Source organism: Kryptolebias marmoratus, linkage group LG24, assembly GCF_001649575.2.
Source record: "Kryptolebias marmoratus isolate JLee-2015 linkage group LG24, ASM164957v2, whole genome shotgun sequence".
NCBI lineage: Eukaryota > Metazoa > Chordata > Actinopteri > Cyprinodontiformes > Rivulidae > Kryptolebias > Kryptolebias marmoratus.
This window is the reverse complement of record NC_051453.1, coordinates 14,967,454-14,980,352: the sequence shown is the minus strand read 5'-3', so window position 1 is coordinate 14,980,352 and position 12,899 is coordinate 14,967,454. Positions and strand designations below refer to the sequence as shown.

The 12,899-nt window shown below is 44.8% G+C and overlaps 1 protein-coding gene across 2 annotated transcripts in view; it reads right to left on the bottom strand.

Annotated features, from left to right (window-relative positions):
- The window catches only part of midn (midnolin), a 27,188-nt gene that overhangs the window by 7,040 nt on the left and 7,249 nt on the right, over positions 1–12,899 (bottom strand). For both annotated transcript variants that reach the window (XM_017407338.3, XM_017407337.3), the window contains exons 5-7: positions 5,275–5,835; positions 4,174–4,306; positions 3,610–3,933 (exon numbers count right to left, since the gene is read on the bottom strand). In XM_017407338.3, the coding sequence (XP_017262827.1) occupies positions 3,610–3,933; positions 4,174–4,306; positions 5,275–5,835 (1,018 nt within the window). The remainder of the gene's footprint in view (positions 1–3,609; positions 3,934–4,173; positions 4,307–5,274; positions 5,836–12,899) is intronic.

Sequence of the window (12,899 nt, the reverse complement as noted above, 5' to 3'; positions counted from 1 at the left end):
GGGGGGGGGGGGGGGGGAGGAGGGATGGGGGGGTGGGTGGGAGGAGTGGGTGGATGGAGGAGTAGAGGCAGAGGATGGAGGGAGAGAATGAGGGAGGAGGGCTGCAGTGTGCAGGACGCAGAAGGAGATTAAAGGAGCTTCTCCATCTATTGATTGTATAAAGATTGGCCTTCATTTGCAGTTGTCTTATTGCTGTTGTTTGTTTGTTTGTCTTGATAAGTCTTGTGATCTTGCAAAGAGAACATTGTGTTTGCTCAGCATCCAGGGAACAGGGACGAAGAGGGAGGGGTGGACAGAGGCAGGAAAAAAAAGGAGGCAAGGGAAAGGGGACAAAAGGGAAGGAGAATCACACTGCAGCAAAGCTAGACTTGGTTTGCTTTATCATTATTTTCTGACGTGCCACATTAAAACTTGATGATCAGTTTACAAAATTGTGCGCATTTTACAAAGGGAAGCCAGTGAACATGAAGCGTGCTTTGCAATACTGCAAGTAAATGCAAAAATCAATGGCTGTAACACATCAAATAAGATCAAACCCTCTGAATCTTTACGTCCAACAACTCAGCATCACATGTGCACAATTTAGCCATAAATTAGAGAAAAAACATACCTATGAGGAAATGAACAATCTAGTCAGTTTTACGCACTAGAAAACAAAAGCCAAACTACCCATTGAGACAGATACTAAAACAACTAATCAAAGCAGCGCTAATATTCTGACAGGCAGTGAAAGGGCACTAACAACCCTGCAGGGACACAAGATCTTCAATGACTTTTAGACTTCATTTGCATTCATTCGCCTCCTTTTTTTCCTCCTCCTTGCTGACAATGAAAGGACACCTAATGTGCTTGGCTGAATTTCCTAGATAACTCTGTGGCTGCATAGTGTCGCTAGGACACACGTCAAGTTAGCGGTCCATGTGCATCCTAGTAAATAATGGTTTGCCATGAGAAAGAGAAATTAAGTCTGCTACTGTATTATCTGTGATGCAGGACTTATTAAGGTCCTGCATCACATATTTGGCTTACTCTGTCTTAGCCTTCAGGAAGCCAACATGACCTAAAAAAAAAATCAAAAAGAGACGAAAGCTAGTCCAAGGATGTGGAAAGAACACCACAGCTTTGCCCCGTTTACTCCCTGTATTAAGCTAAGGCAGCTTTGGGTGAGCATTGGGCTAAAAGGCAGCCATATAATCCAATAGGTCTCCCTTCTTTGGCCCAACAATAGTTCAGCATGGTGCTTCATATACAGCCCCTGTCCCCAGGCTTCACACAATGGGTTAGCCTGTGCAGGGGGCTAGTGAGATAGAGTTCTGCAGGACGGATGGTGGGAAGGTCCATCCTACTCAGGAAAGGAATTTAGCTAACAATCAGTCTGCCAAGCCATCCTAAAGCCCCCCCATTCAAATTCAAACACAAGTCCTGGGTTGACAAATCCCCTAAACTCAGCAATATCATTCAGCCAAAGCAGAAAGCCAAGCTAGCCTTATGGTTAAGTGTGTGTGCATGTGTGCCTGTTCCAGCTTTTTTTTTTTTATTATTTACGCTTGTCTTCTCCACCCCACACATGGAAAGGGTAAAGGCTCTTAAGAGACAGCCAAGCTATGTGACATTTTCAAGAGACTGCCTCAACCTGAGTTTGACTGTGCACACATACTCAGGCAGATGAGAAGTGCAGTTTTTTTTTGCTGCAGCTGAATGAAGGCAGGTTTCTGTGAAGCTGAGTTAAGCTGCTGTGTTAAGTCCAGAAAGTCCTCCATCGGGTGTCGACTGATAAGACTGCCTGAGAATGCTTAGTCACCGGCTTCCTTAGACACCGCGTGGAACAGGATACAAATAGACGCATGGTTTAGGTCCACACCGGTATGCTCACTGCCTCATTCAAGTTTTACCATACTTAGCTGGGCAGGTTACCCATTACTAACACTTTATGCAGAAACATATGGTAAGCAGGCAGCAAATCGAGAAAATAGCAGTGAGACAGACTATTCTTTCAACCTTTGCCTCAAGTTTTAAAAAGTGGACCGATGGGCAGGACATAAACACCCATAGGATGAGAGGAGGCTTAGTGTTGTGGTTTTAACAACCCCCGTCTTCCGCAGCTTCCTCCTCTCACTGCTCCCGAGTCCACAAAGCAAATTCTTTTCAGAGCTGCATTTTGGAATAAATCTATTTAAAGAGCCAATGGACACAGACAATGTATTGATGTACAACACAGACATGGAAAGAAAGGAGGGGTGATTAGGAGGAGGACAGAGAGATGGGTTTTACAGACAAGGCTGTTTTTGGACAGCAAATGAGGGGAAACAGTGGCGTGGGCTGTTGAGTACAGATGAAGAGAGATGGCAAAAGCAGGAGAGGAGGGGAAGGGCGGGGTGAGTGTGTAGGTGGGGGCAGTGGAGGAATGGTCTTCCCTGAGCTAGGAAAATAAGTCCATGTTATTGCAACTGTTCACTGAATACTTGTGAGGGCACTCGGGGTGATGCAGTGGAATAGTGGACAATCCCAGCGAGTCTGTGTTCAGATGTCAAAACTGAAAGGGTCTTGCATCATGGTAGAGAGCCAGAATACAACAATGAAAGTCTTTGCTCCTTCTTATTTCAAGCACAAGAAAACATTGAACATTAGGAATTGTATTCATGAACCCTCCAAAGAAAAACATTCTCAAACTTGTGGCAGATTTATGAGCGTTTCACCAAAAACTGGTTTGATTTCCTCAGCAGAAGACAATGCAGCCAGTCTAACCTTACAACACTGACTGAATGTTATCAGCAGTGGCCATCTGTCTGACACCCAGCATCCTGTGTCGCTGCAAGGAAAGGAGATTTTAAAACATCCAAGCCCTGTTCCTAAAAATGGTATCATCTTCAACACCTGCCCCAGCCCTGCCCTCTAGTATGAGTATGTAGAGGTGTGTCCAGCTCTTACATGTCCCAGATGCAGCTCTTCTTTAGGATGCAGGTTAAATAACCCAAAGCCTAATCTAATCTAAACATAGCCCAGCCCAGGCTTGAAGAGGTAAACCTATCTCCTTGACACACAAAAAACAAAAGCAAACTCCACTGACTGACAACTGAAGCCTGACTGAACAGGCCTGCAAAAGCTTGTATTGCATTACTAAGGAGACCCCCTTTCCTCATTCTCTTACTCCTTTCTTTTGCTTCAAACCACGAGAGAGGTAAACGCACGACTGGTTTCTGTTCTTCAGTCTGATGTTTCTGTTCTTGCTTTGTCAGTATTTTAAAAGATAAAGATAAGCACTTGAAAACAGTGATGTAAAACCGTCCCAACAGAACTGAGCTACCCATGATGCGCTATGAGAATAGAAACAGAAAGGCAGAGATGACAATAAATTTTTCAGTAGGTTGCAAAACAAGAGCAGAGCTCTGCGAAAATGATGGGCTTTATTGTTGTTTAACACACAAATGTGCACACAGACACGCGCATAAACACACTCCTCTGAAGCTGTGGCAACTGCAGGAACATCTGCTTCATGAGGGCATTAGGGCTTCAAGGGACAAACAAAGACTTAATGTACATGTGGGAGTTTCTCTTTGTGTTCTCGAAATGCTTGCACGGGAAGAAGGTGTGTGGAGTAGAATCACTCACCAGGGGGTTTGCACATGCGGATCTGGCTCTGGCACTGCACCAGTGGATGAAGAGTCGGAGGGGGGCTGCTTGGGCTGCCAGCAGGCACAGAGGTAGCTTTGGCAGAGAGACCTGTCATACCAGCAACTGGAGGCGATGGAGGCGGTGAGGGGGATGGGGAGGTGGGCGAGCCACACTGGGTCTGGTAGCGGAGCTGGGTGAGGGAGGGGGGCATGCCCTGGTAGTGGCGTGTGGCACTCAGGAGGTCGTTGAGGATCTGTAGGATGGTACCAATATCCCGTCTTGGACGCCCATTGCTGTCCTGGCAGTTAGGGTGCAAAGTGCCTGAAAGAAGCAAAAGAGTTATAAGTAATGTGTACTTTGGTTTATATGAAAAACACAAACAAACTGAAGCATTTAATGAGTCATACACAAGCATATCAACAATAAAAACCTGTGTTGATTGTTTGAAATCATTTTATGAGAAGGATGCAACGACAAAAGACTTTCAACTCAATCTCACTGTGTGTTTGAATATTGCTTGAAACAGCAATAAACCTTAACAGCAGCTCAGTGTCCTCTCACCTGAAAAAGTCCCTGAGAAGACTCCGGGAGCGTGGTTGACAAAGCTCTCAATGATGGCGCCAGGTTTTCGTGAACGTGGCGAGGAACTGGTGCCACTGTTGGGGCTGTTGGAGCTGTTGGGGCTGCAGTTAGCCTGGAGGAAAGATTTAAGGCGGAGACTGAAGATCCATATAAAGTACAAACATGCACATATCTTTGCATATAGGGCAGTCATCTATATTTGCAGCAAGTGACTAATCTTTGTAGTAAAGTCTAATGGCTTGGAAAAACCTGTGAAAACAGAAAACCTGGGTTTTCTACTGTGACATGTGCTAAGACTGAGGATATCAAGTTACTTCAAACTGTGATTGAACAAATCTAACACCTTTGTGACTCCACCTCAGCTTAACTGAGATTTGCTAACTGACATGTGAGAGTGAAATTGAAACCCTGGCAAAGACCTATGTTTGCGTGCATTTATATGTGTAGTAGCCTTATGAGGAATAGCCATTTCCGTTTTCTAAGCGTTAAGTAGGCTTTTTCACTTGTTTTTCCTCTTGTGAACCATCTCACACAGTTCACTGACATTTGGGTCATTTTTACTTTTCACAGGCTGAACTTTAAGAAGGTGAAGACAAGATCAACAGCACATTTGGGTAAAGGACACAACTAAATGGGTTATTGTGTCGAAAGATTTTTCTAAAGTTAAATAAATACTTATAAATATTTATACAGAGTAAATGATGGTTATTTCTTCAATTTGCTTCTATTTTCATTTATTTTCAAAACCCTCAACAGGCCGAAATAAACCACGGAATCACTCTTTAATAATCTGATTAATATAATGGAGAGTGATGTATTTGTGAGCATGTCAAACAGGTCATCAGACAGTCATAACCCATATTCTCATTATTTATTCATGAAAAGACTAAGTACCCATGATAACATCAGCTCTTCACATAAGTCTGGAAGTTATTTTACGACTAGAAACCTTTTAATAATACCACCTATATGATGAGGAAATAACATGAGAAGATAATTTAGAGACTGAGTGTTTGTCGCTTCAAAAACACAATGGAGGAGTGTAAAAATATTAGTAAGAAGAATATTTTTGGATCTTACCTCAGGACAGAGTACCGGAGCTACAGGGCTGACCTGGCTGATGTCGTGGCTGGGTTGGCCTGAAGAGGGCTGGTGGTAGTGGTGGTGATGGTGGTGATGGTGATGATTATGAGCTGGAGAGCGGAAAAAACTTGCAGGGATGTGGGAAGGGCGAGGGGAGTGGGGTGGAGGAGTGGGGGGGCTACAATGAGCAGAGGAGGGCGACTGGTGGTACATGGGAGGGAGCGGCTGGTGGTGGGTGGAGGGCAAGGGGAAGGAGGGAGAGCCTGGGGAGGCGGGAGAGGTAGGAACAGGGTGAGGCTGGGACAAGTGGGGGCTGGGATGATTGTGTGGATGGTGGGGGGTGTGGTGGTGGGAGTGCGGGTGAGTGTGGGGAACACGGGGCTGCCCTGTGGGCTGACCCATGGGGGCCTCTGTGTTGCCCCGGGTGATGAGGTGCCTGTGCTGGAGCTGGGGACCACCAGATTGTTGCGCCGCCAACTGGAGCTGGACGAACATCATGTGATCACCGACTCGCAGCGCCAGGGTGAGGGGGGAGCGGCCAGACAGGAAGTCACTGACCTGCACATACACACAAAGTGAGAAAAGAAAAATGTCAGAAACTTCACCAATTGGCTTCTATAAAGCCATGAGTACAGATTTAATACATATAAAAATATATAATTTTTAAAAAGTGGACCTCCAAATTTGTTTGTACTTTTGCATTGTTCTATGACTGCTCCAAAAAGGACAAAGTCTCTGAGTCTCAACTTCCTTCTTGGTAAATGAAAACTTTGCACCATGGATAGTAGTAGTTTAATTAGACACAACAGTGCTGTGGGCCCCAGTCTCATTGGGACCATCAAGCAATCATTTACCATTCTGTAACAGTGGTCTATTTGCTTCTGGATAAAATGACCTATTGGGAAAACACACACACGCACACACATATAAAGAGGGTGCACTCTTTGCTTGCCTCCAACTGCCTCTGGGTCCGCTCTTAGTCAGCAGTGTCATTCAGCTCAGAGACAAAGGCCACCCTTCTGTCTGGCTCATAGCCTGAAAAATCAGTCCCACATTCAGGAAATACACCCCGCCTGCCTCTCAAACACAGAATAGCCAATTGTCTGTGGATCTGCAACGGATCTGGAAGGGCTGCCCATTTTTGGAGCTTTGGCGACGGTTAACAAGGACCAAGTGTGGAAGCCTTTGCTGACCCACTCATGGCCAGGATGGACACACACAAACACACACAGGATAGCTTAGTTGTCACGACTTGGCTAGAATATTCACACTAAATAAGAAATGTTCCTTTGTCTGCCTCCTGCATGCCTCTGGCTCCACTGCTGTATCTTGAAACTTGCTGATGACGTCTGTGTCGCGAGTGTGTGCGTGTGCGTGTGCGTGACAGTAAAAGTCACAGGGGCTAAAAGCTTCTTCGGGTCTCGAAGACTAATGACATCTTATTCTATCCCCAAATAGAAACAAACAGAAACAACCATAACTGGCAAATGCAAAGTCACGCTTCTATTCCAAAAAGAGTTCAATAGCCCCGAATGCTTGTGTGCTTCTAGTCTCAAGAGAAGGAAGAAGGAAAAAAAAACCCAGAAGAAGTAGAAAATAGCAAAAGAAGGCAGCGAGGAACACAAAAAAATGACAGGAAATGAGAATGAAATAATGGCAAATCAGAAAACAAAGATTTAAATACAAATACTCCTCAAAGACTATGTAGATTTATGGAGTATCATATTAAAATCTTGGCTCTTGAAACACTCAAAATCTTCTTTTACTTTAAAACCTTTCCTTCTGCTTATTTATTTCTTCATCGACCACTGTCTCTCTGTTGCCAGGGTGACCTTTGGACAATGGTATTGACACGGAGTGGAAAACCGGATGGAAAAAAGAGGAAAGGACAGGTGACAGGACTGCAGGGTGGGTTGATCTGATGGCTTCAATTCAAAATGTAAATAATCCAAACCAAAGCAGCAACAATTAGCACACAGAGGGCTGCAGGAGAAACAGAAACACACTGACGAATTGCTGAAACAGTCCACGCCCGTTGAGATTACCACATCGTAGGAAGGCAAGAATCTCAGCATGCGTAAGGTGTGGTGAAAAAAAGTGAGGAGGAGGACAGGGCAGGGCGCTGTGTGTGAAGGGTCAAGGAAACTCCTTATACAAAAGGTTGCCTGACAGAGAGAAGATGTGCGAGTATGTATGTATGAGACCCAGGAGAGAAGCAGACTCCAAAAGGTCAATGAGGGAAGGGGGGAGGAAGAAAAAAAAAAAGAGGTGGGAGATGAGGCAATGACTGTGTCAGTGACTGACAGCTGTCAGGAGAATGAGTCAACAGTTTGCCAACACTTACATGCGTACAAAGTCAAAGACCCCCGGGGAGACCATAAATCAAAGAGTTTTGAAAAGTGTCTGTGGGTGGGGGAAGGGCTGACGGATGAGTCTGTGTCTGTCTATGCTCCTGATAACTCCTACAATTCTTTATCTACATGCATCCATACTGAGCCAAAGTCCAGTTGAGACCGTTTTTATTTCACATGTGGCATCAAAGTTTGGCTTCAGTAATCATTAGCTGCACAAATTTGATGTTATCTGCAGAAAAATAAAAAATAAAAAATTGTACATCTGCATCCGGTCAATGTGTGTGTGCAAGGCAAACTTGTCTGCTAAAATGCAAAGAGTGTGCATTTTGACTGTAATCACTTTCCCAAAAGGTCCATCTAAGATGCGATTTTATGCCAAGTCTAAACAGGGACTTTGGTTTTCTTCCCTCTGTTTTCCTTTTTGAGTATTTGCAAGCACAGGCAAGAGAAAGTGAGAGAAAATAGATGACAGTGAGTGACAGCAGGAGAAACAAAGAGGAGGCTTGATTACACTTATAATGACTAGTGTGGATTATTCAAAACCACCAAGATGAAATTCATGTACTCCTACTGAGCTCACAACACCACATGGCAGGCTTCAAATTAGCCTGTGAGAAAGGCAAGCTTTCTTCCTCGCACCTCGTTTTTTCCTTCTTCTTTTTCCTCCTCCATTCGATTTTTGTCACTCCGAGACTCTCAGCTGTTGACTCATAAAGTCAATTTAGAAGTTGCTCACACAAGCCGTGTTAATTCTCACATGCATAAGAGCTAAAAATTTGTGTAACAGTGTGTGTGACTCATAAGGGGTCTCCGTAGATGCACACACCACCCACCACAACTTCAGGCAAGAAATTAAAAGGCCACAAACCCACATACACATATACATCTCATCAGCAGAGAAAATGACAGGAAACGTCCCCAAAACTATTTGAATGACCCTTTTCTGTAGCTTTGTGATTATCTTTCACTTTCCCGAAGGATAAACAAGAAGAGCCACAATAAACCTTCAGGTGTGAAATTCTTCCTCTCAAAACATGCTGTTTCCCTGACAATTCTAAAACCCCAGGAAAAAAAAAACACAAGAAAAGGAGGGTAAACAGCTTGTGAAGCTGAAAGCTGTGGAGTGGAACACCTGAAATAGTTCCTGTCTCCTAAGAGAAGGAAGGAGGCGGAGGATGATAGAGTGCAGCCTGCCAGCCAGAGGCTAGATTGGCAAGTGATCGTGTAACAACAAGCTTTTTCCAGACGGACAGAGAATATGAGAGAAACAAGGGGAGGAAATGCGTTGGAGAGAATGTCTATATGTGTGTATGCGTGCGTGAAAGAGAGGGAGGGGGCATGGATCTCTGGTGCTGGAGAGCTGGCTCGCGAATGATTCCCAGGGGTCTCGGCTAGCAGCTCAGCTCCAGTCCAAACATGCCTGTCTGCTCTCAACAGCACAGCCAAGACAGCTAATGTAGCTGGCCACCATTGACGTCAGGACAAACACCAGATAGAGCTTTCTGGAACATCACAGGCAAACAAAAGAGAGCTTCACGGCTTGTCTTTAAGTCACAAACGCTCCTCTGAGCATGGAAAAAAAGAAAAACAATCTATGGCTATTCGTATTAGATTGTTATGATAGCCACAAGACAAGAAGAGTGGAGGGCCCCACTGCTGTTGTGTTAAGAGAGACAGAGAAAAGCCAGCCCATCATTGTTCTCTTTCTAACGCAGAAGCGACGGTATGCAAAGAGATGAGAAGTTCCTTTTCTAAAAAAGCAGGTGGGGGGCTTTGTAATAACATACATGGTTGATTATACTCACTAGAAACTGCATAGGCATGTTTATTTTTTGACATGCACTATAAAAAAAAGATCCCGGTACTAAATAACAAACCAAAAAAAAAGCTCAATAGATGTCACAGTCACCTCTTTAACAACTGACATCAGAGCCAGTGCCATCAAATGTTTTGTTTTATCCACTGGTGTCCAGGAGGTGGTATTTTGTTTAGCAGGGGGCTTTAGTTGCTATGCAGTAATGGGGGGGAGAATATGATAAGGGGCAGCTGGGGGAGGAGTGGTGGAGACAAGATGGAGGAGAGAGAGAGAGAGAGAAAGAGGGGGAGAAAGGCATGAGGGAACATGGATGGCAAAGGGGGATGAAGGATGCGGGCAATGGGGGTAGGGTGTCAAGAGCGGTGGTGGTGTTGTTGGTGGGTGATGAAATATTCAGCGAGAGTGTGCCTCTGGCTTCTACCCCCCACCATCCTTTTTTTTTTTCTCCCCCTCCTTTCGACATCTCTGGCTGACAGTTTTATTTATTGGGGTCCCTGTGGTTCAAGGAACTCATTTGCAGTCGTTCTTCCTTTGCACACTAAGCGAAGTATGGGGGAGAGATAAGGAGTAAGGGAGGAAGAGAGACTGAAGGAGGCTGGAGGGAGAGAGGTGGACGGGGGAGGGGGGAGGGGGGCAGAGCGTGCTGGCAGCACTGAGCTGACATTCATGAACAACTGAGCAGCTTTGTGTCAGAGAAAAGAGGATAGAGGATTGGAAGGCGGGACGGGGAGGGGTGGAGAGTGGGAAGCCATGAGAGAAGGAAGTCGTCTCGCCCAGCCGTATTTTGGCTCAGACGCACCTGCTCACCTGCCCAAAAGCTAGGTGAAAGGTACGCTTCAAAAAGCTGCTTATTAACCTGCCTATCGACCTGGATGTTTTGATCACACCAGGACACTATTGATAGCCTCTGTACAGACACACACACAAGTTAAAGCTGCAATAACAGGTTTTCTAAAGAGACAAGGCAACAAAATCAATGACTTGCACCATGCCCCAAATTCGAAAGGGAACCAGGATACGCTTCTCAAAGGGCCCATTGGAAAGGTTTGTGTCTGTAATATGGTCTGATAGAAAACAGAGGGATGAGAGCAACATAAGAAGACCAGCTGGCCATCACAGAATCTGATCAAGCCGAGTGAAAAGAGAGATCAGACTGACAAAGTTCAGGATGATCATGTTTCTGCAAATGGTGCTCTTCTCATTGAAACAAGATCAGCAACTGAGCTGAAATGCTTCAGAGATTCACATTCACATACATCTAACCTCATCCTGCATGCATTCAATTCATTTCATGTTGGGCATGCAATAGCAAAAACATCCTTTCTAACTTGTTTTTCCTTCAGCTCATAACTACGCTTACTTCAATAAATGTTTTTTTTTTTGCACTAGCTGATTAATAGTTTAACCAGAATCCCATGTTGGTGGGAAAACAATTTCACAGTAATGTCTGTTCCCTGGAAGATAAATATGTGGATACTTGTAAAGACAACAACATGTGCTGCAAAGGACGAATGAGGAGAAAGCACCTCATCTGTTGGAGACGAAGTGAGGGAGTGAATGGAGAAGCAGGGCAGGAACGGAGGGTAAAAAGGCAGGTATGAAACTGATGGGGTACACTTGCATTTGTCAGAAAACTTTGTCTTCTAAACGACTGGAGGTCTTTTTCATCCCCGCCTTTTTGTTTCATCTGGACCATAATCCTGACTGACTTCATTAGATATTGGTGGTGGCTATCAGACATGATATTCCTGGCCTCTATCCTCCCACGCGGTGGCCCCACTAGTCACGATGCCTGCTACTCGAATCACAAAAGCACTGTGTCACAGACACATGGAAAACAATGATGGTCACGACTCAAATATAAACAAATAAGACTCCCCTGGCCGCTCAACGAGGGAACACAAAGATACAGACATTAAAAATGGATGTTGGCACATGCGTGCGCCCACATAAACCCTTGCGACCAGATGCATTTACACAATAGGACAATGAAATCGGCTGCAAAATCCATCTCCCTGTTGAGTGCTCCACAACACACCTTGATTCCCTAAGCCCATTCCAGCATCCCCCTCCAAGTGTGTGTTTAAGCATCACAAAGGGGATTACACAGGTGCAAAAATACTGCATGATCAGCTTATTAATGCAATTTTCAAAACCAGGATTTACATGAACAGGGACTGAATAGGCCTTTAGATCAGCTTTGTCTTCTCTTTTGTACACAATTTGATTTAGACATTCAATAACAAATTAATTTCTGTAGCTTTCACTGAAGCAACAAAGAAGGCAAATTACCATTCTAAAGAGCAGAGACTCCATCTTTTAGGCTGCATGCATATGAAATGCTTTTATTTCTGCGGTGGCAAGAAGAACAGAGAGAGCTGTGTGCTACAAAAGAAGGTGAGGATCTTCTCACACTGACCATTTGACTAACTCAGTCATTTTTCAATTCTTTGCACTCTCAAATCCTCAATAAAATTACTCTGCAATGATTTCCAGCAGTCCTAATACTGCTGATTAACAAGCACCTAGATAAGTTGGTGCACAGGCAGCAGGACTGGAAAGAGAAACATATTGACCTTCTACATTGAGCTATTTTTACACAGATGCATGCATAGTACAAGAGATGCTCAGGTACACAGTGCACTATTATTGTTGCTGTTGTTTTTTTTACAAACTATATTGTTCTAAATCTGTTTTTTCATCTGTAAGTTTTCTAAAAACCATACTTCAGTCTTCCTTTCTTCACAAACTTATGGAGGACGAACACAAACTAACTGGGAATGTTACTGAATGGCTTGTCCAAAAGTCTCCTTTTCTTCTCTCTTCCACCTGTGTCAGACCTATCCCCCCCCGAGAGATGCAGAGCACAGGAAATGAGGTAAGGGTGACTCAGGGGTGACTCCCGACAGATTGCTAGATCCTGTTTGCATCTGTCTGCCTGTAGACACAATGGCAGAGCTGAGCCTCACCCGGGCCCGTTGCTGCTCAAGTAAGAGGAAGAGGAGGAGAAAAAGGGGAGGGGAGTGTAAGGACGAGGGGTGCTTGTCGGTGGGAGCGAGAAAAGTAGAGCAGATATGTAACAGCGTATTCCACTGGGACGTATGGAATGGCAACACACAGCCTCCTCCCACAGCAATCTGTGTTAGTGTTCAAGGCAAAATTTGTCAATCTGCAGCCTGCTGAGCCTCTCTCCAGCTGGGCAGCGCACTGATTTTGAAACCCAGATGCACCACTCCAGCTGTACTCAAGTATAACTGAAGCCAGTGGATGCACGGAGGGTGGAGAAGGATTACGGGGGCGAGCTGAACCTAAAAAAATATGACCTTCCGTCATTGTTGTGGTTTAAAGGGTTTGTCAGCTGGGCAGGTTTGGTGGTGATGCTTTAAGACAGGAACAAAGAGATGGCTGAATGGGGGAAGGGTAGTCAGAGAGGTGGGGTGGGGGAAGATGGG